Source organism: Chanos chanos, chromosome 12 (genome assembly GCF_902362185.1).
Source record: "Chanos chanos chromosome 12, fChaCha1.1, whole genome shotgun sequence".
In the NCBI taxonomy this organism is placed as follows: Eukaryota; Metazoa; Chordata; class Actinopteri; order Gonorynchiformes; family Chanidae; genus Chanos; species Chanos chanos.
Window position 1 is genome coordinate 16,336,326 of NC_044506.1, and position 25,774 is coordinate 16,362,099.

Here is a 25,774-nt window from a genome sequence, read left to right on the forward strand (position 1 = left end):
TTGGTTTCGTCACATTTACCTTGAAAGGTGATAGTTTAGATATTTGATGGGATAAGTGTCACTCTGTTAGAGTTGTTGAATTAGCAGTATTTTCCTAGACCCCTTTCTGTTTTTTTATATGGCAGTATGCGTGTCCCTGTCTCTCAGGGGTGAGGAAGAAGTCTGAGTATCAGTTTGAGCAGATTTAGGGAGGCAGTGTAGTGAGGTATTATAGAAGATGGGTAATCCACAGGGACAAAGTCTCTCTCAACTATCAGCCAAACCCAAACTCATTTCTTCATGTCTCCCTCTGGGACTGTTAGAGGGCAGACTGTTAGAGAGAGAGAGAGAGTGAGAGAGAGCGCAGAGAGAAGACCCAGAGATGGGTTTTCTATTTCTGCTCAGTGTCCAAAACACATTTCTCTTCACCTCAGGGATCAAAAAGTTACAACAACATTCTCACTTTTACCCAGTGGTGAAAAGTTCTGGGATGGAAGGGGAGGGTATTTTTGAAATTCGGTTATGTAACTAAATGTGTTAAAGTTATTACAGCTGTTCATAAAAGCACTGCGTGTCATACAAAAAAACAAAACAGTACATGTCATACAGTATGTGCCATACAAAATCAGATGAGAAAAGGCAGCGTTATTAAAACCCTCAGCCGCTGAAAAAAAATCTTATTTAAGAAAAAAAGTAATAAAAAAGTCTTGACTTGACTCTTAATTTAGTCACAGAATGAACCGGAGTGAAGTGGCCATGTCGGTGGCGCTTACTCTGATGTAGGCGTCCTGATGGTTTCGGGCAAAGTACAGCATGTTATCCAGTGCCAGCATCCCAGGAGGAATCTGAGTGAAGTCCACAGCAGGGTTTACATGATTCTGCGACAGAGAGAGAGAGAGGTGTAGGGGGGGGAGAGAGAGAGAGAGAGAGAGAGAGCAAGAGGGCGAGTTAAGAGAGAAAGTTAGCGCACACGCACACGCACAACCCGAAGCACCATTTTACTTGATGCTAAAAAGAAAAAAAGCTTCATCATGTTTCACACAGTATTTAGACAATAGTTACACTAGTTACTGTTTCTTTCCATCAAGTTTTCCTTTAGAGGTTTATGAACATAGAAGTAAAACAAACAGCTAACAGTGCTGCCTTTCTTTTTGTGTGTTAATGCGGAGACAGTGACATCAAATCTCTGTCTACTTCAAACCAATTTGCACATTTCAGACAATGAAAGATTGCTGTCACTGAACATCCCTCTTCTGTCTGTCTGGCTACTTTTTAAACTGTCTCTTCTTCTCTTGTCTCTCTTTCCCCAAGAGCACTTTGGGCTTCTGACAGATGACAGACACGCAGTTCTGAAAGTGGCAAGAAACCCAACGAGACACACGGCTGATTGCTGAGTGGTGCCAGGAGAGGTAGGCAGGGTCCTATCTCCATCTGCATATTAGCCACACACACACACACACACACACACACACACACTTTCATCTAAATGCCTATAGACAAGCAACAGAAAGACAAAGAGAGAGAGGGAGTGAGAGTGAGAGAGAAGAGGGAGGGAGAGAGAGGGAGAGAGAGAAGAGGAGGGAAGGGAAGAGAAGAGAAGAGAAGAAGATATGCAACAGAGAGAAAGAGACAGGGAAACACTGCAGCGGAAGAAAAAAAAAAAAAAACAAAAAAAAAAAAGCATGAACAGAGAGATAGAGAGGGGAAAACAGAGAAGAGGTTTTCTGTGAGTATGAAAGATAGCGAGCGAGCAAACGGAGTGTACTGCAGTGTACACTTCCCCTCTTGGAGCATGTCCTCAGAGAGTGCTCTGTTGACTGCTTACACATTCATCAATATGACAGTGCCCTGGGATGCTCTAAGCATCACAACAAAAGGCTCATTAGAACTCAGTCCTACTGGCCAAGACTGCAGCACCCAACAGCTTCAAAATACACAGAGAGACAAACTCCCATACTCCCACGCCACACTAAATACAAGATACAGCAAAAGAGAGAGACTCAATCACAGCGCTGTGTCACCCCTGCTGTACATTACAGGAGTACGTTGCATGTTCGTGCGTGTGTGTGTGTGTGTGTGAGTGTAAGAGAGGAGGGAGTTTTCATACAGTGCTGCAGGAATTAAAAGCAGGCCTTATCGGTGGCCAGCACACGGCAGCATGAGATGGGTCTTAGCGAGTCTCTCACGGCTTTGGGGGATGGGGGGTGGGGGGGGGGGGGGGGATGGGGGGTATGAGTAGAGGACGGCTTTAGCTCCCTCCCACCTCAACATGTCACTGACAGCGATACGCTTTTTGCACGCTCCGAAAGCAGCCCTCGCCGCCCGTAGCATCAAGTCAAGCTTCACCATCCGCCATCAAACACAGCACCTGCTGGACATTCCAACTTAGCCCTTTAAACTGGGTACGTGAAGCGGCTGGCAACACATCATCCCAAAAAAAAAAAAAAAACATCCATCCACAGCAACTGCGACCATGCACAGTGTTGCGTGTCAGTGGAGTGAGATAAATTGCCGTGTCTTAAACACGCGTTCAGTCTGGTGGGTGTGTAACGGACCGCGGAAACAGTTATTGGATCCGACACCCGTTTGACAAGCAGTGCCGTTTCCAAAGCTACTTTGACAGTGGCTTTAAGATCCCTGAGATTTTCTGACAAAGCACGATATTGAGTCTCACTTAAACTTTTCAGGCAGAGGCCAAACTAAATGGAGCTCGCCGCTTAACCGTTTCAGAGACGCAATCTGAATCGTCAAGTAGTTCCCTTAAATCAGGTGTTAGCTGACAACATTTCAAAATTTCACTGTTGCCAATTGTATTTCATCGATAAATTATTATTTGTGAAGGCGTCGTATTGATTTCCTATAAATATCCACCGCTAGGGGTTCTAAAATCTTCTCTGCTGTGAAAGTGACTTACAATGAAGCCCAGTTTTTTATAGTCTCTGGTGTACATGGACTTGCGCTTCTCGATGCTTCCGCTGTTGTTAGACTCGCACTCCACGTCAAAAGCAATCCTCCGCAGCTCAAAGATAATGTCCCTCTGAGCCTGTGAATACAGACAGACAGTCAAACAGACAGACAAGGGTCATTTTAGAGGCGGTGACTGGCAGGTTAGAAGGTTCATCTTTGGGGGGGGATGTGCTCACCTGGTCCTGGGGGTCCATTTTTGTCATCATGCGGTCCTCCAGAAGGTTAAAGGTTAAGACCTGCAGCACGTACAGCTGGTGTGCCATTTCATCATTAATGGGCTTTGGGCTCCTAATCACATTCTGAGAGAGAGAAAGACAGAGAGAGAGATTCATTAAAATGAGGTCCATTAGACAGAGACAAGGGCTGAGTACATTTGAAACGAGGGAAAAAGTCAAAAGCTCAGAAAGGGAAGAACACAAAGAACAGATGAGGCTGGACAGAGGGAGGGAGAGGGATGGGGGGAAAGAGAGAGAGAGAGAGAAAAAAAAGAGAGAAAGAAGGTGGGAGAGGGAGAAAGAGAAAGAGAAAAAGACAAAGGTCAAAGTAATTTGAGGAAGCACTCACAGTAAGGATGATGTTTCGCAGCTGCTTCTGTGCAAGAATGTGAGCCATCTCCTACAAAGAGACAAAGAAAGACTCAGTTACACACACACATGTATACACACACAATTATATTTTCAAGAGGCATGACACTCTTCTAAGGGTACAAGTTAGGGAACGAAACATCGATGCGACCGCAGAGAGGCCATTAAAGTTTTGCTCGGAAACACAGTAAAGCACTGGACAAATAGCAGTATCATTTTAATGATACACTTCACCTTGAAAAGCTCTGTTTAAATCAAACCAGACACTTACTGTTAGAGGACAATCAAGGATGTTCACATTTTTCTCATCAAACTACCGTTACGAGAGCAGCGAGGAAAAAGAAATACAGTGTGAGAGAGAGAAATAGAGGGAAGAAAGCAAAGCAAATTTTGTTAGCAGTGAAGAAACGTAAAAGGCAGCAGGTCTGCGAACAGATACAGGAGTAACTTTACACAGACAGTCGTGAAACACTGAAGATTTATCATAGAAGTCAGTGAGGCCTCTTCACATAAACTTAAGATAGCTCCTTCACTGCAAATGAATTAAACAACAGGGGCATGGACGCAGTCATCCCCGGCTTAAACGAACCTCAATCTGATTTCTTTAAGATAATAGTTACCTCTATAATGTGTACTGGTTTAGTGAGGAGGACAATGCTGTCTAGCGGGTATATTTAGCTGCTCCACGTTTCGATTTTTTGTCTTTGATAGCAAGTTAAGAAATGTTCTGAGCCTTGCACATGCAAGGACTATCAATTTTTACTGACTGCGTGAGATACATTTAATAACTACATTCATTTTTTAAGGGCTGAAGCGAGATTGGGAGACATGGGTAGGAAAAAGTCAGAACTACTCTCCGCTCTTGTCCCATTGGCTCATAAAGGGGAGGGCACTGCGAGCGTGGCATGTGTCTCATTGACTTGTCTCACTCTGCGAGACAACAGTGAGGGAAGCTTTCTTTAGGAGGAGCGGCCTTCTGTTGTCATGGCAACTGAGGGATTGACAGGCCAGAGCGGTAGAATAGGACTTTGACGTCAGCATAGCTGAGAGTGGTGGGAAGGTTGGCATGGATTAGCAGTGTTACAGCCTTCATTTACACACACACACACATACAAACACTAATGACCCTGTTACATTAAGCTATTACCAAGCACGAAGGCAGACTGACACGCACGCACACACGTGCAAACTTATTAGCACAAAATACACTGCTAGACAAAAAAAAAAAAATACAAACACACATTAAAACACCACTGAGGACAGCTACACATGCAGACCAACACAGACACACAAAATCAGAGGGCACAGAAACATTTAGGTAAACACATCTGTACGGACACATGTGAACATACAGACACACACACACACACACACACTTTCTCAAGACCTCTATTATTGCTGAGATTTGCAGATGTGCTGGCACTTGCACTCTGAACATTTCATACTTTTGGAGGTTTACCTCATGAAAAAACAAACAAACCTAAAATAATTTTAAAAAAAAAGAAGACCAAAACCAGCTGTACAGTGATGCACTGAGGCTGTCATGCACTGAGGCTGTCATATCAGCTCAAGAGATCCATTCTTCACTTTTAATGTCGGAAAAACACATCAATTAAGGGAGGGAGAGAAAATATGAGCATGCACAAGTACCTGTCTCTTCTCCTCAGGAGCTTTCAGAAACAGAGCGTTAATCACAGCTATGGTGTACGTCTGAATATCCTGATCCGTCCTGAGAGACAAAGAGAGAGAGAGAGAGAGAGAGAGAGAGAGGGACAAAGAAAGAAAAAAGAAAGAAAGAAAGAAAGAAAGAAAACAACATTCAGCCTACAGGTACACTTTTATGTTTACTGCTAACAAGGGAGTCATATCCTGCTGCAGTATGTGATTATTGAACTGTCCTTCCTGAAAACGGTTCCCCCGTACCCTTGTAAATGGGGTATGAGCTGCCCAATGGTGATCTCTTGCGCCACCTTCTGGTAGAGATCCTGACTGTTCAGCACCATGGACTCCAGGATAGCCAGAGACCTCTGCAGCACAGCCGTGTCCATGTTCGACTTATACACATAACTAGCAATCTGTGGTTCAGAAAGCAGAGGAAGTGCAAATTAGAGGAGGACTAATTTCCCTAGATTAAGAGATTAAAGATTAGACCTGTGTTATCCAGAAGAGAAAAAAAGAAGATATTCTTTGTGTCTAATAATGCAGACATGAGCAATGAGAGAACCTATGTTTTATTAAGTTCTCCATGAAGACAGAAGCAAACATGAACCTCTACAACATCACAGAGAAAGGTGCGAAACGTCGGACTCGTGGTCCTGTGAACGAACCTTCTTGATGAAGGCCACAGAAAAAGTGTCCCAGGATACAATGCCGTGGTCCATCAGCTCCACGAAAGCGGTCAGTGTGAACGACAAGAGGTCACCGAAGCTGCAAGAAACCACACGACAACAGCCAATAGCCTCGTCTCTAACCGCTGACACGAGCGTGGGCCAAGCCAAGCCAAATGAAGCCTCAGCTCTTTAATCGAGGGGGCGGGGGCAAGAGGCAAGAGAGAAGAGGCGCGATCTGCCGGCAGTGAGGCCACAGCACAGAGAAATGTAATGACACAGACGGCGGCGAACGCTCTGGCCCTGTGGAACAGCGCGGTGAGTTGCTTCACACAGAACCAGTGTGAGCTTGACAGCAGCACAGCAGATGGACAATATTGTCCCATGCAGATAGTTGGATTTTGGAATGATGGAGGGATGCCACAAATATATGTCAAATACAACAAAGCAGGGTTAGTCCCTACATAAATTGTCATTAAAATACACTGTACGTAGTTCTACAATCATGTCTGTTTGCTAATAAATGTAAATATGAAAAATAAAGAAAAACCCTAAAACAAACCACTTGGAGTGAGACTTAAGAATCTCATTGTTTAAGACCTGCTGTAAATTAGTTCCTTGTGTTCAAGAGAAAAAGATAGTATCATAAGTGAATTTGTACTTAATTTTTGTTCTTTATTTATTATTTGAAAAAAAAACCCCAAAACATAACTATAATGCCAAAACGCTGGAAATATTTGTCTGTCATTGTTGGACCACACCTTTATGTGTGGTCTTTTACTAAACACTGCTGCCCTCTAGTGTTACACCTTAGTAAGTCCAGTCAAGTCTGTATCACATATTGTGTACAATCCTGTTGTCTACATTATTCGATGCATTGCTCTTCACTCGCCACACAAGTCTATGGGCATATACAATCAACCTATAAACAGAACATAAAAATTGCCTAAAATAAAGGAATAAAACAAAATACATTATTTCATGTGAAAATAGTCCCGATGTTTCATTTACCAAGGTTACAACAACATATTCCTGTAGATTTGGTTAGAGTTAGAGAACATTTTGCCTTTGACAGATCCAGACGGCAGCACACACAGTCAGGCCTCACAGTAATATAGACAGTAGTTGGAGGACAGCAGTCCATAGATGAACCATTTGGGTGAGTAAGCGTTTTGCACCTGGCAATGGGCAGAAAAGTCTAACTGACTATGTGTACTAAATTCATGGTGTTTGTAGAAAAAGGGCGTCCAAGAATCTGTAACAATCTTATTTATGCCTCCCTCCCCCTAAGGTTTCACTTACCAATGGCAACGTAAGTGTAATATGTAATGCAAAAAAGACCTGAGATCAATGGTTGTACTTGACAACCACTTCTGGTCAACAGAACCCTCATAGACAAGGTGCTCTGCAACTTCCACAGGCAAGTGAATAAAATGTTTCATTATCTAACAGTGTGAAAATTTGGATAATCCTGCACTCTTTGTATCATCAATATGATGTCGGTAATAAACCTGCTATTGTCCCAATCAGTTGGGAAAACCTAGGTGTACAGAGTACCTGCACCAAATTGTGCTTCATTCGACCAAGTAAGACACTATTAACCAATCACAATACATTTCCAGTCAGTCATCCAACTGGAAGGAGTAAACTGAAAGTTAAACGAGACATAGGAGCATGCAGTCTCAGAGCTAGTGTCTATGTAACAGCCAGTCACAAATCCCTTTGGCTCAAAGTTTATTGAGGTTACTCTTGAGAATGGAATTGTGAGAATGTTAAAGAGAGAGAAACACCCTTCAGATGGGTTAGTGTGCTACCTCTACTACCATTGCCCAATACCACATGCAAAATGAGAAAAAGGACTGATTGGGTTACATGGGGAAAAAAAAAAAAGATATTTGAACCATACAGGTGAATTATTTGAAACTGAGAAGGCTGTTTTCTGCTGTGTTTTTTGGGCTCGGAGACCAGAGCTGAATCATGCAAACTCTGTCAGCAGGTTAGGAGTACAGAGACAGTGGGGTTTCTCCAGCCAAAGGGCGGGGGGGGGCGGGGGGGGGCAAGGGTGGGTGGGGGGGAGGAAGGGAGCTTACCATGGCTTCATAATCTTCTGTAGTTTCTGATACCGTCTGCAAAGGATTTAAAAACTTTGGCGTCAGGGAAGACAGCACAAGCAAACATGGACTCAAACTTACAGAGGCCAAGGTCCGATCTGTTAGCTTCCTGCTGCTAGGATCGCAAACTTAGACAGACTGTTGACCATTTGACATCACAAGTTACACTTTAAATATGTGCATACATTTTGGACCAGAGCTTGAGCCCATGGCATAACAATCACACAAGATAAATCATTTTTACATCATGTGTGGCATTAAACATGAGGGAGAGAACGCTTAGGTAATAACACACTTTAAATAAACCAACCCACTCTGAGAGACAAAAAGCATGCAAAGCAGAAACAGAGAGAAAGCAAAGGATTAGCTCAAAAACAATCTCACCAAGACAACCATCTAACAGATAGTGAGTAACAAATTCATTTGACTGAACATAACAACTTGCATTTGACTGAACATAACAACTTGCATTTGAATATAAATGATAGCGCTTACATTAGCGTTTCTCAAACTATGGGGTTGCAGATCGGCGCCAGTCCATGATGAGGAAACTGCTGGTCTGCAGAGCCCTGCCACAGCTAAATTATGCTGGGTGTTTCTGTCAATCACCAGATGAAAACAGTAACATTTTATTCAAGATTCTAGAACGTGGACAAGTTTTCCCGGGCGAGAACACGTAACATTCCAGAATCTTGAATAAAATGTTCCTATTTTCAAAGCAAGTTGTTAGGTCAAGGGGGCGGGGACCCGGCAGTTTCCTCGGCGCTGGTCCGCGGCCCATAGTTTGAGAGACGCCGACTTACATGACAACATTTATATCTGGAAAACATCTACAATGTATTGTACTACATTTATATTGTTGACAATTAAACTCTCTTTTTTGGGTGACCCCTCAGCGAGGCATTGGCTCTCTACATAAGACAGTTTATATAAAGACATGCTGTTCTTTGCTGTGGCCCGCTACTTTGCACTGTATTCTGAACACAAGTCTGGCTTTGGTGAAACAAAGAGAGTGTATATCTGATGCAAGTATGTACCAGTAGGTGGCGCTGAGCCCTTTCCATTCCTGCCCTGACATACATATAAAGTGATGTCATCAGCAGAAGCCTAGAGCTTAAAGTTGTCTGCCCTTAAGAGTGCTGTCATGCTCAAGTCTCTTGAAGAATCGTATCATGGTCAGTGGCTGACAGGAATTTGTGGCAAAAATTTAAGTGTGTGTGTATGCGTGCCTCTGTGTGTGCGCTTGTGTGTTTCATTTTGGTATGAAAGGACTTCATAGAAACCCACACACAGACCAACTGAGGTCATGAGCTGTTGACACAGAGCTCCTTTATGTAATGTGTGCTCACGGAACATGGAGCCCTAAGGACACTGCCATAATTTACTGCGCTGTTCAAAATCTCACCCCCCCCCCCCCCCCCCCCCCCCCCATCCCACCCTCCACCGGGGACTCTGCTACTGAGGTGAGGAAGGAGACAAAAATGAGATGAAAATTACAATGGTGTTAACATAAGGTGTAACCCTCACTAGCGTGGGGTGAGAGGGTTATCTCCTCAGCTAGCCTTGAAGGACGCATGACTAAATTATGCGTTTAAAGATGTGTTGCACAACCCAATCCCTCTAGAGCTTCAAGGGAGGTCAGAAAAACATCGACCAATCCGGTCTGACCTTGGCTGTGAGTCACGGTAGGGAAGTCTCGATAGGTGGAAGAAGAATAATTAAGCTGGTGCGCAGCAGAAAACAAAAAAAAAAAAGAGGCAAGATGCCCACCTCTGTCTGGCTATGAGTAATTTTCTCTGTGCACACTGGGGGTTAAGCCTCACCGTGGTGGAGATACTGCTGGGAACCTTGGCCATTCATCTGAATAAAGTCATTTGTGAAACTGCTCTGACTGACTGCATTACAGTTGAAGGTGTGTGTGTGTGTGCGCGCGCGCGCACTGTGGTGCTGCTGGCATCGCTGTATTTGTGCTGTTTGGCTTTCATATGACATAACCTTCAGCTCATCTCTCTCTCTCTCTCTCTCTCTCTCTCTCTCTCTCTCTCAGTTCCTTTCCTCAACCTTATGCCTCCTTCTCCCTTACCGTCTACTGCTCACTCTTTTTGTCTCTCTCTCACTTTCTCTGTCTACCTCCCTCCTACCCTCCAGCGAGGGATTTTGGTCTGCTAGCAGAATGCTGTTTTCCCGAGGGGTATGCGTCAACATGAGGGCTGCTGAAAAAAAAAAAAAAAAAAATCCAGCTCAGCAGTTAGTTGACCCTCAGTATAACCTTCAAGTGATATGACCTGACTAGCCGCCGCGCTGGCGAAGCTGCTCTGTTCTGTACTGGCAGAGGAATGAGAGGTGTGGGTTTTAATGAATCATTAATAAATCTCAGCGTGAAAGACAATCTCCCCAGCACAGTGCTTTCCTTTCTAGAATTTCACAATGCCAGTGAAAGTGTGCTGAAGGTTACGATTCCTTCCCCGCAGTCGGATTTCATCACTCACGGATTTTTTTTTTTTCATTTCCAAAAAGTACTGTCCTTTAATAGTGTGGATGTGGACATTTTTGGCACTAGAACTAGACTAGACTAGAACTGTCAAATAAGAACCTCATTCCCCATTGTCTCCATAGGTGTACAACGCAAATTCACTTTTCGCAATGTACAGTGCAAGTCAATGGGCGTGACTGATCCTCAATGCCTGCTGTTTGGTCACACCTCAGAATGGTTGGATGAAAAGAATGAACAGAGCAGTAGGAGGAGGAGAGGAAGAAGTAAAGGATAAGAGCGGGACTTACTCGGTGCCACTCTCCACCATCTGTGTGAGCAGAGAGATGCCATCCAGGTTGATGAACTCCTGGGCAAAGGTGATGTCTCGTGAGGCATTGGCCAGATCCTTCAGCGCGTCCAGTTTCATGTCCATGCTGGCTGATTGGATGCGTTCATGAAGTTGCTGTGCCATCTGGGCCTGTTGCCGTGGCATCAGTAACACAGACAATAGAGAGAGAGACAGAGAGAGAGAGACAGAGACAAACAGAGAGAGAGAGAGAGAAAGAGAGAGAGAGAGATGGGGGGGGGGTACATTCAAGAGTCAGTGTTGATACAGGTACTTGCACATAGCCGTGTGGGAACACAGCTGTTTATTCTGGAACGAGCCCATGGTTCAGTGAACTGAGATTATGTTTTGCTCTGATACCCTGCGCATATTTTCGCACTTTAAATCGTCTTCTAAATACAATCGCTTCAGGCTACAGATGGTTATGTGAGGAAATTGGCTATGAATTCTCATCACTATTACTAATGTAGATATTTAAAGGTTATATCTTTAAATGACGTACTAAAAAAATGAAACCTTAAAAACAAACAAACAAACAAACAACAAAAAAAAACATTGATGTCCAAATTCTTTTGTTGTGGGCTACAATATTTGTGCAAGAGACAAAATGTGGCTGTTACCTTTTTTGCCTCAACATGTCAGGCAAGAATTTCTAAAGCTGCAGACACTATTACAGGCTCCGGCAGGACTAACCTATCGCCCTTCACATCTGGAGGATTATGGGTCACGAACAGGAGTGGGCGGCACTTACAGGGATAAAGCTAGGTCTCTCTCTCCTACTGATAATGAGCTTGTGGAAACCGAGAGAGATGAAAACTTAGACAAAAGCAGATCTGACACTCACGGGCGATGTGGTAAGACGGAGGATGGAACCGTTCTTGATGTTGTTGCGATTCTGCGGCGAAAAGAAGAGAAAAAGAAAAGAGAGAGAGAGAGAGAGAGAGAAAGTCATTCTAAAAAGCCATTTAAAGTCAGCATAAGTTTGATGAAAAAGCAGAATTTTTGAGGGGAAAGAAAATAGAAATTGAAAAAGCACGAGGCAACCTTTTCAGTGATGTAAAAATTTGTGGGATCAGCATTTTGTAGGGCATAGGTTTCAGGGTTTGGCAGCTGCCACCTACAAGCAAACAAACAAACAACGGGAACAGCTATTTTAAATACCACTCAGGCATTGCGAGAGGTAATGCTCTTTGTGCAAAAAAAGAAAAAAAAACCAAGTCCATTACTGTCAAAAAGCCTTCAAAAAAAAAAAAAAAAAAGAAACTCAACTCAAATGACTTACCCATCACAAACTTCTTTAATGATGGCTGAGAGTGGCTTTTTCTGTGAGTGATAAAAATGAGAGACTTGGTTAAGGCGGGTGTTTTCTCTTTGGAAATTTGGGATGTAGAGATGTCGGAGAGGGAGCATTAGACGATATTTGCACGTCACGACAAACAACACTACAGACTAGGCCTTTGATTCCTAACGTGTATCAACACAACATGATCTGGTTACTGAACATACAGTTCAGAAGTGAGGTCCTAATACTGCTGAAGAGCGTCGGAACTGTAGCGTGAATAAAGAGGGTGAGCATTAACTCAGCAAATGTCGTTCTTAACAAACGGAGGCTCAACCCTTGAATACCGACACCCCCCCCCCCACCTCCAGCTCTGTAATAGACGGTTAGCGTGGGCCAAGTACAGCTGTTGTGGTCACTTAGAAGCGTGTGTTAAGAGACATGGGCCACCTTTTCAGCCTAATGAACTATAAACAGAGCTAAAACTTCCTCTATAACCTTATTGGCCCATGCTGTCATTAACATAGCTACGCATAACCGAGAATAGACTGGCAATCTAGCGTTGCAGAGCTGATGGGAAAACATTTTGACTGTGAGACAATAAGGCCCTAGGATATTCATGAAAATGAGAGAAAGACAGAGAGAGAGAAAGAGAGACAGAGAGACAGAGAGAGAAGAAGAGAGAGAGAGAGCGAGAGAGAGAGAGAGAGAGAGAGAGAAAGAGAGAGAGAAAAGAGAGAAAGAGAGAGAGAGAGAGAGAGAGAGAGAGAGAGAGCGAGAGAGGGAAAGGGAAAGAGAGAGAGAGAGAGAGAGAGAGAGAGAGAGAGAGAGCTAGCTGTGAGTGTGTGTAAATAAGGGAGCCAGCCGATGAGATGGTGATTTATGCATAGCTAGTCTCAGTAGGAACTGGAGCTTCTTTAGCACATCCTCACAGCGACTCAGCCAGGCATACGCTACAGGCTTAGCATCGCCACACTCATGACACGAACGTAGGATTAAAAGAAATATGTTTTTTTTTTCCCTTCTTTTTTTTTTCCCAAGCAACCATGCGTAGATGCCTCACGGGCTGAATGCCGCCTGAACAGAAATGTTTACATGTAGAATCATTTCAAACAAAACACGCAGATTTCACTAGTCAATGTAATGTTTTGTCAGGCATGACTCATAATAAAACACGACCCTGCTGCCATACTCTCTCTCTCTAATTCCAAGCAAAACAAAGCCCTGTGCATTGTGCAAGCGCTAATACAACAGGACTCACTACACTGAACACACAGATTATAAATGAGTTCTACAGGTAAAACTTCCAACTACACAAAACTACACACAGCAGCATGGCTGACAGACAGAGATGTGGCATTTTGTTCTCAGCTAATGAACAACAATCCATAGAAATGTATTGCTAAAGGCTATTTATGTCAACATTATCCATTTAACATTAAAAAGAACGTCAGAGGCATGTGAGAGGCAGTCACTGGCGGGGCCGAAAACCCCCGTCGCTCCTCAGACACCCACCTGGTCGATCTCCATGAGTTTGGGGAAAGCTCCCGGCCACTCGATGGCCACCTTCACTATGTCAGCTGGTGGCGGCATGGCTGCTGTTTTGGGTTGCTAGCTTCTCACTTCTCACCCGGCTCTCATCCAAACCTGTTGGAAAAGCACACACGTAAGGAGGGGAGGAGGGTAAGTCAACACACGCGCATCCAGTACAAATACCCGCTGTACCTCAGAGCTCTGTCCTGACCGAGCGAAGAAAATATTATCCAGCTCTTCACCTGAAATAAGCATATCCCAAAACTCAACTGGTAGCAAGGAAAGAAACACGAGCGAGATCAAAGTTTAAATTTGTAACTGTTACATTTTTCAACTGCGTCCGTACTAACGAGATACATGCAGCGAGGAGACTTCTGGATCGCGGCTGGAGACCGGCCTTCACTCAGCTGCACGATCAGACGTTTTCTAATACACACGCTGTCTTGCAGATTCATTTGTGAGGGTCATTCCAGGAGACACACTTTGTTGTGGTTGACTCCCTGAATAGTCTGTGTGTGTTTGTGTGTGTGTGTGTAAGAGAGAGACACACACAAATCTAAGGTGCTAAAGGCCTCAGGTATGAAATAGCTTTGGCCTTTACATCCACAACTCTGTGGGTTTTAATCCCAAAAGGTCTTGGACATTACCAGTGAGTATTAGGAGTGTGCAGACTGACTGGTCTGTTTAACAAACTGGAGATGTGATTGGTTAAAACTCTCCTGAGCTTGACAGATAGGGAGTTAAGCCCCTTATCACAGGAGGACTACAGCACTGGAGCAACAGAAATGGGTTTACACGCACCCCAAGCTGCGAGGTTGACAATAAACTATATGATTATACAATGGAACAGCATAACATTTCTAAACTATTCATAGAGCCAATAGGTCAACCAAAATTAATGAACGAATGAATAAAAGTGAAAACAAAAAATTACGAGACCTCAAAGCATTGTATTAATTATTCAGTTCTCTAGGCAGTCTGGATGGCTTGGATCATCTTTGCTCCATGTGGATAAACCCCATTACATTTTTAATCCCCTTTCATAATGCATGGGGCTAGTTCCCCTGGTGAAAACAACCACACATACACACACATACATGCACACTCGCACACACACACACACACACACAACCTCCCACACATGCATGCACGCACACAACCACACACACACGCACACGCACACACACGCACACGCACACACACACACAAACACATAACAACACGCTATCCTGCATCACTGCTGTCTATTCAACCTTGCTGCCATGTCACCCGTCTGGCATGACTCATCCCATAATAATCTGAGCAGACTTTACCAAGGGTCTGTTGCCATGGCATCCATTACATCAGTAGATGCATCACCTCCTTTTTTTTTTTTTTCCAGGGTGTGTTGTTTTGGTCGTGCTCATGCATCTCATATCATCAAGTTTCCATTATTCCTATTAAATCTGTAATGTTTTCTTGGCAAAGAAAAAAAGCAAGGCGTTTTTGTTTTTTTTTCTAAACAACATTTCTAAACAGCTTCGTTAAAAGTTGACATTAACTCCGCTCTCTGAATCACAGCTGAATAATAGGCAGGCAGTGACGCTACACTGTCTTTAAAAGATTCTCATTCTATCCTTCACCTCCCTGTTTTCTTCTCCAACTCTTTAACTGCCTATTTTCTCTTCTCAGAAGAGATGAGGAGGAGACCTGGCAGGGAAGCGAGAGTGAAAATGAATGGATAATAAGAAATAGGCACAAACTATCTAGAGAAACACAAGTTGCCCTTTTTTTTCTCTCTCCCTCTCTCTGTCTCTCTCTGTCTCTCTCTCTCTCTCTCTCTCTCTCTCTCTCTCTCACCCCTCTGGGGAAATATAAGTCTGACTTCACCTTGCCTGCCTCTATATTTAGGGTTTCAGTCACAACACATTCACGCTTCTCCAAAAAGCATAGCTGCCTAGCCTTCAGAACCTTCCCTACCCTTCAGGTATCCATCCAACCCCCCCCCCCCCCCCCCCCCCCCCCGCCACAACACCACCACCACTACTACTATGCACCATTGACCTTTCTCATACAGGAGAGATGAATGAAGGGTTCTCTTCGGTAAAGGCCAACAATAAACAAAACTGTTAAAGTGGAGCGGTGTGTGTCAGTGGGAAGGAAGGCCAATCAGCTCCCGGTGAGTATGAATTAGTTGGAGTCACTGCCGGGATTCAGCAGTGAAGATGCAATTATAAAGATGTTATTAGGCAGGATGAGGTCAGTGGCAGACTGAAACACAGTGTGTCATTACTGTAAATTTTGTTAAAGGGGCAGAGCAGATTCCTTCTTGTTCAGTTTCGAAAAGACTGATGCATATCTGCCCTTTTTTTTTGATGAACTTATACAGCGAATACAGGGTCTATACAGGGAAAAAATACACTATGGACTTGGGTGAACTCTTTCTCTTTTTTTCCTTTTTTGGTCTGTCAAACTGGACAGTGGTCATCTTTTGGATCCCAATCTGCTTAACCTCTTTCATTCTATGGCCTCATGCTTCAGTGTATCAAAACATAGTAACGGTTAAAAAAAATTACATATTAAACCTTTAAAAACCATTTGTTTTCTGAACATCAGGTCCTGTCAATCAATACGTAACGTTCAGAACTGATAGCAGAAGGGCTGATTCATGTTAAGCTTCGCCAGTCAATTACTGCAGGGAAGGGCGAGAGGTTTGAAATCCTGTTCTCATCGATTCGGTTTCCCTGGACACTGACTCAGTGAAAGTGAGGCTTGTCAAGATGCTACTCGAAGCAGGCCCACCCTACGCCTGTCCGTCTAGAATATTCCGTGTGTGTGTATAGCTGAGCGGTTAAGAGCTGACTGTTAATCAGGGTTTGACTCACATAAAAAAACTCTCAGTGTCATCCCAGTCCAAGAAGATTTGTGGTTTAAGGTCAGCCAGTAAACATTTTCTTTCTGTGGTGTTGCTGTGTTTGCCAAAGCTGCTGGGGTTATTAAGAATGTCACTGTCACGCTTAGTCAATTCCTTTCTCTGTCCTTGAATCATAGTGAAGTGAAATAGACCTCCCTCTACAACTACCAAAGGGGTAAAGCTAGGCTCTAATCCTCTCTCTTTCTCGGTCTTCCTCTTGCAGCATCTCTTCATCTATTCCCCCCCCCCCCCCCCCCCCATCTCTTGCCTGTCTTGTGGGCTCAGCTACATTGTCAATTCTCAGTCTTGAAATTCTGAAAGAGAGAGGGAGAGACAGAAAAAAAGAGACAGAAAAAAATAGAGAGAGAGAGAGAGAGAGTGAGATGGAGAGGGAGAGGGAGAGTGAGAGCGAGAACAAGAGAGCAAAGAGCAAGAAAGAAAGAAAGAACGACACACAAACAAAACAAACAAAGAGACAGAGAGAAGCATATTGGTTCCAAGCAAACAAACAAAGAGAACAGAGACAAGCACATTGACTAAGATGCACAACATTCCATTACAAGTCGCTGCATACCATATCTACCTGACCTCTATATCTACCTAACATCTATATCTACCTAACCTAACATCTGACCATGTTGACATAGCACTGACAAGAGAAAAAACAGGAGTAATTCAGCCACAGACCAGAACTTGATTACAGAGATTTCAAGATCTAAACACCCTCCATTCTGCATTAAACAGAAATGGCTTAGCATTTCTCACTACAATACCACAACAGAAAAAGAAAAATTCAATAAGGCACACAGCTTTCTTACTGACTTTCAGAAATTGATATGTGCACTACATCAAAAAACATAATGACTATGGTGTTAATTCATAAAAAAGAAAAAAAAAAAACATTTTATGAGTGCATGGTCAACGCCATAATGGAGACCTGATGTGTGGCTAGGCTTTGTCTTTTTCTCAGCAAGAGACTGAACTCTCAGTTTTCATCTTCTGAGGTAATTTAAGAAACAAACGCAGCAGCCTCACAGTCGTACGGTCACCCATAATTCTGTGGTTAATGCTTCTCATCTTCAAAGGGCGACACAAAAAAGACAAAAGAAAGAAGAAGAAGCGACTCAAGAAAGAAAAAAACAAAAAGTACACAATTCAAAAGTTCTCACTGATAAGCAAAAGGAACTGTATTTTGTCAGACCGGCAGTTCTCCAGACTCCTCACTCTGAACGCTATAGCAAGGTACTTCAGAGCGACAGTCAGTCAAACTTGCTAGTTTGTCAGGTTTCAAAACACAGAGGGCGAATGAGTTTTCTTTCATGTTCAGACTGGTTGGATTTTGTGTGTATGCACATGAGCAGGGCTGTGGGGGACAGTCTATAAAAGGGTCTTTTACAGATTCATCTGACACTTCCTCAAAGACCCCCAGGCTTTACAAAATAAAAAAAAAGGGGGGGGGGGGGGGAGCGACAGGATGAGGGGCCAGAAAGGCTCAGAGGCCTTTGTCTGTGGACTGAAACAAAGGATGAAGAGACAGCTACTGAGTTATTACTACTCGGTTTCTCTCTTACACCCAACACGAACACACACACACACACCCACCCAACACACCCAATACACACACAGACAGACTATAAAAGATATGTCCAAGGTCTCTTCTTTCTCCCCACAGGGTCTGTGTGTAACATATCCCTCCAAACACTTCCAAAGCAAAGAGCAATGGGACTTGTCTTCACTATGTCGGATATTCACTCATACATACATGTATTCGCCTCACTCACTCAACCAGTTCAGAGGCTCTGGAGGAAAGCAGATATTTCTCACTCACACACACAGAGAGCGAGAGAGAGAGAGAGAGAGAGAGAGAGAGAGAGAGAGCAAGAGAGAGAGAGAGAGAGAGAGAGAGAGAGAGAGAGAGAAGCAGCACCTCTCCACACGAAGAATCTAAGTGAAGTGAACTGTGGATTTGAACCCATATTCCAGCCTTATTAGCCGTTGGGTGACTGACAACAGCTGAGAGAAAGAATAAATAATGTACAACAGTGAAACATAAGCAGAATTTGAGAGTGTGTTGAGAGAGAGTGTTGAAATTTGGATGTTCCAGAAGAGATAGGAACTCATCTTAAGGATGAGCTCTACCAAAACAAAGCCTTCACTCTATACCAGTCTTTACTGGGGAGTCTTTACTGGGGAAATTAGTTTTTCTGTAAGTTTAGTTTTTCGTTAAGTGGAACCAAAAACAACAATTGAAGTGTGCTTCAAATGTATTTCACTACAGTATGTATGAAAAAAAAAAACAACAACACAAAAACACTGCAAAAACAAACCATTCGACAATTCCTCCCGCGCTCTCCTTTTTTTTTTTCTTTTTAAATATATAAACGCAGGCCGCAGTCGGTGGCTTTGTTTCACAAACAAGTGCTCTTTTTTTCCTCATGCACTAACCAGGATATCCTGTCAAAACGACTCCACCAGAGGTTACATGTCTCTCACTGAAAACAGCACTTAACACTTCTACGGTATCTATCTCTCTCTCTCTCTCTCTCTCTCTCTCTCTCACTCTCTCACTCTCTCTCTCTCACTGCAGAAAGACTGCAGTGAGCTCAGAAACTGCACAATAAAACAAAGTCTTAAAACAGTAAGAAGCACATAGACATGTGAGGACATCCGACAACAAACACCATATCCATTCAATGCATTTGCATCAAGAACTATACATGACTAAGGGAAAAATGTGTCTGATCTAACTTCAACCGACCGTGAGGGTAGCACTTCCTACAAAAGACCACGCCAAGTAAGTGTGATACTGCAATAAAATCAAGAACGTAAGAGACTAAAGGGAAATCTGAAATGATGTTACATGCACATCCTTGAAAGGAAGGGTGTAAACCATAGGCACATCCATACCTCAACAGCACATCGAAAAGCAACTCTGAGACTGAACAGGTGGCTCATGCCAGATACTCCAATTGGGGTCAAAGTTGGGCCTTCAGCGTGGTGCTCAGTCCAGAGCTCTGACCACGGGTACACACTCAGAGAGAGAAAGGGATGTGCACAGGAGCTGAGCAAGGTTTCCAACGCCGAAGGCCACACCCTGGAGCTCAACATGACCCGCCGCTGTCCGCAGTCGAAGAGAACTCACCCGGAAATCCTCCCAGCGAGCTGCCAGAGGACAAACTTCTCCTCTCTCTTTCTAGATTCCGAAAAAGAGACAGCGGAAAAAGAGGAGAAAAAAAGCTCTTCATTCAACTGTGCATCCTCAAAGATACAAAAGCCTCCAGGGTCTAAGGTTCAACCATCCAACTTCACCGGGTCTCCACTTGGCCGGTCAAAGACAGAGTGAAGGGAAAGAGTGAGAGAGGGAGAGATGCGAACAGAAGGAGGAAGTAGGCGTTCGTCACGAGAAGAGGAAACGGGCCCTGCCGAAGCAATCTGAAAAAGCGCCAAAATTCAAAGATAAGACACAACTGAAGCAACGTAGAGGAAACTGACTCAAAAGCTGGCAACTGCGTTGTTTTGAACCCATTCTACAGCTGTAGGGTGTTGCCGATATTCAAAACCCTTAACAAAAGCCAGGAAAAAACAGCTGATCCCCTTTTAACTGGAAAGAAACAGAATCCAGTTACAGGATAAACTGATTGTTTCTCTATGCTTCACTTAAAGGACAAAAAGATATTGATTTGACTGTCTTTTCCCCTCACCTATAAGCATACAATTACATTGGATCAATGTGGACTGGTCACTGCATCTAAAAATAGACTAGTTAATTACTCAGTCATCAAATGCAGTCCATGACACTGTGTTGTTTTAGTGCCTCAGATGGACACACAACAAAACAATCCCACAGATTGCTTAATTACGCATTTAAATTTCAACTTTACTGACAGACAGCCTCAAGGCCCAAATATTAAACCTAACAGATGTCTCATGTCCGGAGGTAAAGCAGTAAAAGTGTTTAATACACTGTGTGAGTTCACTGCAGAAATATTTACAGAATTCCTTTCACGTCATAACACGAGCAGGAGTTCTGCAGCAGTCAAACACACAATGGCAGTAAGAGAGTGCACATTAGCTTTACCCAGGTGGCTGTTTTCAGATCCTTAACAAAAAAGAAAAAAAAAAAAAAAAAAAGACTGATCAAGAAGGACAAGAGCCACTGATTACACCATTCCACAGACTTTCATTTCAAACATCACCACGCTTGCAATAGCTCAAATGCTTCCCTCATTATTGATGCAACAGTAGCAGCTGGGTCTTCGAGATGAGATGAAAAAGGGGGGGGGGGGGGGGGGGTGTCACAAGCTTTAGAGTCTCTAATGTCTCAGTGGTCATTAAAAGTGTAGGGGGATGATGAGTTAATTGGCTCGTGTCTGTAGAAGACGAAGAACATATGTTTGTCCCACCCAGTGTGGGCTTTTTGGAGAGATTTGAGCACCGGTTTCTAGGCTGTGGTGGATGTGTTTCTAGGTTATAAAGCGGGATGGGCTGCAGGAGGAGCAGGGGTTGGTCTATGTTTAGAGAGGAGAGACGATCGCTAAGCGACGGAAAGGGCTGGGCAGTGGCTTTCGCCGCCGTGCGGTTCTGTAGATCAAGTGAGTACAGTGATGAATGACACACAAACAGTGGAAAAATTACAGCCTCGAATGGTCAAGGCTACGGTCACCAGAGAGAGAGAGAGAGAGACAGAGAGAGAGAGAAAGAGAGAGAGAGAGATGGAGAGGAAAAATGAGTCACAAATCTGTATGGCTCTATAAAACATTTCCACAAAAAGATGAAGACTTCTAAAATTAAACCGTGACCTTTCTTCATGTCAAGGTCTCCAACACAACAAATCCATGTAAGAGCTTCGCACTGAAGTTTACAGCATACTTGAAAAACCTCGTTAAAACACATTTATACACCTGTGTCAAGCGCTATTTATTCCTCAGATTAAAATCCTCCTCACAAGGCTGATCGCTACCGAGGATATTCAGGACGCAAAGCTCCTCCCATTCCAAACACTCATATTAGTTCATATTACTCTGAAATATTCACTGCATCCACTAACAGCAGCCCTAGTGGAGATTCACTCTTCCAGCTCATCACTGAAGCAATCATGTCCTTGGAGATGCATGTGTTCCAATTAGCCTTTTCTATATTTCAGTAGCTTTGCATCCACCCTCCCCCACCAAGCCAGAGGCACCCAGGGGCCATTCTCCCAACCCTGTGGGGTGCCTGACAGTGAATATTAACTTGCTAAGTCTGAGCCCTTTGTTGGAACATACTGAACGTCGGTGACAGAGTGGATGCCACAGTTTAATACATCTACCCATTGGCAACTAGAATCTGTCTCATCTGAAGGCTTTTCGATCTCTTCCAGAAAACAGTGATTACTCAAACCCTGAAGGATCATAAAAAGTTTCAGACATGGATGCACAGACACTACGTAACTTCAGAGATGGGTAAAAGGAACATTTTCAAACACTGTCTTTCTCACACTTTAATTAAATTTCATCTACTGTACATGAAACTTTAAAAAAAAAAAGGGAAAAAGAAAAAGAGAAAGGCCGACTGGATCTATGCCTGCCGTACAAAGCAGCCTCATTACGTGAGGCCACGACCATCAGGAGTTCTCTCTCTCTCTTTTTAAACCAAGACAACAATTCTCCGCATTCACAAATTCAAATAAGAAAAAAAATATTGTTTAGAGGAAGTATGCGATCTTGGATAACCTCCTGCAACACGAGTCCTCCAGAGGGAAAGAGGCATCAGCAAGAATAACATTACAGCTAATAAATGGATTTCAAACTGGCAAAGTCCTGAGGAAATGTCGATCTGGAAATCTGCAGTGGACTTACCCAAAAAAATGCTGGATCTGATTTAAATTAAAGAAGGTTAAAGATTCGGGTTTTTAAGAGAGTGTTTGAATAATGATCAGGTCTCGGAGGAAACATCAAGGGGAGAGGAGAATCAGAAGCATGAGGCATGGAGAGGAAGACAAGCGAGTCGCTGACTGCGTGACCTTCTGTTTGTAAGCTCCGCAACCCAGCGGGCGCTACTCAAAGCAGGTCAGGCCCTGCCTTATCGCCGTGGAAACGCAACCAAACCACTGACTGCAGGGAGGTGGTAGAGACAACACAGCAGTCTTACTCTCACTGACAGAGAGGCAAGGGGGGCAGTGCCACACACACACACACACACACCCCTCTTAAACAAAAGGAGTTCACTACAACACTCCCACATTGAGATGCAGGCAAAAGATATAACACAGTTAAGTCATTCGCGGGTCATGTTTTTTTTTTAGTTTAACACCAGGAACTCATGCAAGGTAAATGGATTATATAACACAATGTTATTTTAAAATGTGGCCCACAAGTCTAGTGGTACATTCATGAACATCCTATTGTGCAAGCGAACCAGCAAAGATAAACACAAAACAGAGTATTACACAATACACTTTTCGACCTTGACACCTTCATGGTGTTCACCATTATCTGCTTCTGATCAGAGTATCATATACTTCACCCTCATAAGCCAGTCTGCATTTGATAATGGTTTCTTTCATAAAATTATGTCTACTTTATGTCGAAGGGACAGGACAGCAGAAATTCTAGAATTTTCTCCCACTTCCCCACAAATCTTCAGCCAGTTTGGCTTTTGGCTTCAAATATGGGTAATCTACATAGCTGAGAGATTAGGAAGGGGCTGCAGTCATGTCCCACAGCCGTGACGGAGGAGCAGCTAGTTCCATATCAGGAATGCAAAGCTCAGCTCCTTAAAACCCTAAGCTTTTGGATATGGACCTCGTAACCCGTCTCAGCCATACAGGCCCTTAAAGAGTTCCAGAGCGTTCTTCTGAATCATATATTTGCATAATTGTACGCTGCATCACAGCAGGTATGCTAAACATCCATGGTACGGTCGTTTTGCTGTCCAAAACACATGACCTCAAAACACAGAACTAAATTCAGTGGAATATTTGTTCAAATCATTTGAACGGAAAGGGAAAAAAAATGAATGACTGAAAACTACAGGACGAGTCTCATGAACCCCCCCCCCCCCCCCCCCCCTTTTCTGGAGCCCCAGGACAGTTCACAGAGGTCAACTCAGCCTAAAAGTAAGCGGCTGACCTCTGGTTGTGTGGGCATATCAAAGAGGCGTTCTCAGCTGTCTAAACCCTCCCTGAACCTTCCCCTGACAGACGACCGCGTTTGGGTTTGGACTTGGGGGGGGGAGGGTGTGACCATCTGCATTGTGCTCAAGCTAAAAGCTGATGTCTGTGCCCCGAGGAGGCGGGAGAGGTGTGGAACTCTCAAGGGAGCGACAAAGAGAGAAAAGAGCTTTATTTAGCATCACCAAAACTCTGAATGTTCCTCTCCTCCCCGCAGTGCAACGAATGCACGGATACGAAGGTTTCACTGCCCTCGGTAGCACTTAACATAGAGTGGGATGGAGTGGGCACCAGCGCTCCGGCAGAAAACAGAAACTAGGGGGGGGAAACACACGTAAAACTGCTCTTTCAAAAAAAAAAAAAATCTCTCACTCTATATATAGTCCTGCATGTCAGCGGTTATGAAACATTTCTCTCCATTGAAAAAAAAAAAAAAACCAAAACAAAACAAGGTATTGGATAATTGCAAAAAGTGAAACAACTGTCCATTTCCGTATACCTCGGGGCTATGGTGTTTAAATGGGTCCATAGCAAAGCTGCGATACCGTTTCCAATTACGCCGTAAACAAAGGAATAAAAGGTAAAGCCTGGTAGGTGGGAAAGACAGTAACATCAGGAGTTTGTCGGCTGGTCCATTTGGCATGACAGCAGGCGCGCAGCATGCCGTCTCTCACTCTTATACCTTGTCACTGGCTCTCCGCCAGAGAGGGCGGCCGAAGTATGGCAACATCTGAGATTACAAATACAAATATTGCAAATACAAATAGGGACTGGTCACAGTTCTAGACTAAAGCAAAAAAAAAAAAAAAAAAAAAATTGCAGGGGAACGCACATACGAAAAAAAGACTGCTGTGGTGGGCTAAAATGTGTGTATGGTTCGCAAGAATAAGGAAGTGGAACAGCGTATTTCCCCATAAATTTAAAAATATACATTTGAGGACAAAGGCGAATGTCTGTGTGCTCGCCGGTATTGTCTGCGATGGTTTGTCATAAAGGGATGGAGGGGAAGTCTAATAACACACAGGAACGAAAACATGTACATGCTAAATTTTGACTTGTTCAGACTAAGCAACTTCATAGGTAATTCTGTATACAACTGGCTTTCAGAAGCTGCATTGGCAGCAACTAAACAGATTACAGGTCCAATCAAGGTAGAGAAAGTGTGTGTGTGTGTGTGTGTGTGTGTGTGTGTGTGTGTGTGTGTGTGTGGGAGGCCGGGGATGTCCCCTCTGTCATGGTTTCTTGAATAATAATGCGCTTACATTTCAGAGTGAAATTAAGTGTACTGATCTGGATTTAACATGTTTCAACATACCTCAGCAATGCCTTCATATTATCAAATTATCCTTGACATGAACCACACTAAAGCTAAAAAGATCCAGCTCTTCATTATTGAAAACTAGCCGAGAATCAAGGAGGAGCCCTTGTGGGAGTCATTAAACAATATTCACAGTGAATCGAGACACAAGCAAAACTGGAGGGAAACCCAAAGTTCTAAACACTGGAGAGGGTTGGAGAGAACTCATCTGAAGTGCCATTGAGCAGGTTTGGGAGTCTTGGTGAGTCACTGTGTATGTTGGAGCTGGTACAAAATAGTGGGATTAAACCAACACAATAGTGTAACTAAACGGTTTTGGTTCATTCATTTACATCGAAACCACACACGCATGACTTAAACGAAGCTAATCCGCTCCCACTCCCCTCTCCCTCCCCTCCCCAACGGGATGAGAAAATACAAAAATTATCGTAATTGTGGAGGATTCACATTCCATTAAGCCCATTCTACCAAAAAAAAAAAAAACCTCAGGCAAACAGATCAAAATATTTGTGTCATCACAAATATTTTGTTTTACAAATAGGTAAAAAAAAAAAAAAAAGAAAGAAAGAAAGAAAGAAAGAAAGAAAGAAAGAAAGAAAGAAAGAAAGCACACGACTTCCTTTTGAATACCACCTTTCAATACTTTTCATTCTTTCAATACGTTTCATTCTTTCATCGCTGTGGAGGTGTCTGTGTTTACATGAATGGAAGAGATTATTGTTGCAACCTGAAGAGAACTTGTCAGGACCTGACTCGCGGACACTGCAGCAGTCAGAGCGGAGTGAGACAGGATGGACCTGACTCGCCGACACTG

At 43.5% G+C, this 25,774-nt stretch overlaps 1 protein-coding gene across 2 annotated transcripts in view; it reads right to left on the reverse strand.

Moving 5' to 3' along the window:
- elmo1 (engulfment and cell motility 1 (ced-12 homolog, C. elegans)) overlaps positions 1-25,774 on the reverse strand; it is a 65,085-nt gene that overhangs the window by 30,400 nt on the left and 8,911 nt on the right. The window contains exons 2-15 of one of the 2 annotated variants that reach the window (XM_030788956.1): positions 13,582-13,713; positions 12,070-12,110; positions 11,832-11,904; positions 11,632-11,682; positions 10,750-10,919; positions 7,948-7,983; positions 5,858-5,957; positions 5,454-5,605; positions 5,181-5,259; positions 3,802-3,843; positions 3,511-3,561; positions 3,123-3,245; positions 2,894-3,022; positions 753-857 (exon numbers count right to left, since the gene is read on the reverse strand). In XM_030788956.1, the coding sequence (XP_030644816.1) occupies positions 753-857; positions 2,894-3,022; positions 3,123-3,245; positions 3,511-3,561; positions 3,802-3,843; positions 5,181-5,259; positions 5,454-5,605; positions 5,858-5,957; positions 7,948-7,983; positions 10,750-10,919; positions 11,632-11,682; positions 11,832-11,904; positions 12,070-12,110; positions 13,582-13,659 (1,230 nt within the window). In that variant the 5' untranslated portion in view covers positions 13,660-13,713. Of the gene's footprint in view, positions 1-752; positions 858-2,893; positions 3,023-3,122; positions 3,246-3,510; positions 3,562-3,801; positions 3,844-5,180; positions 5,260-5,453; positions 5,606-5,857; positions 5,958-7,947; positions 7,984-10,749; positions 10,920-11,631; positions 11,683-11,831; positions 11,905-12,069; positions 12,111-13,581; positions 13,714-19,634; positions 19,706-25,774 lie in introns of those variants that run through there. The other variant, XM_030788957.1, reaches the window with a different exon arrangement.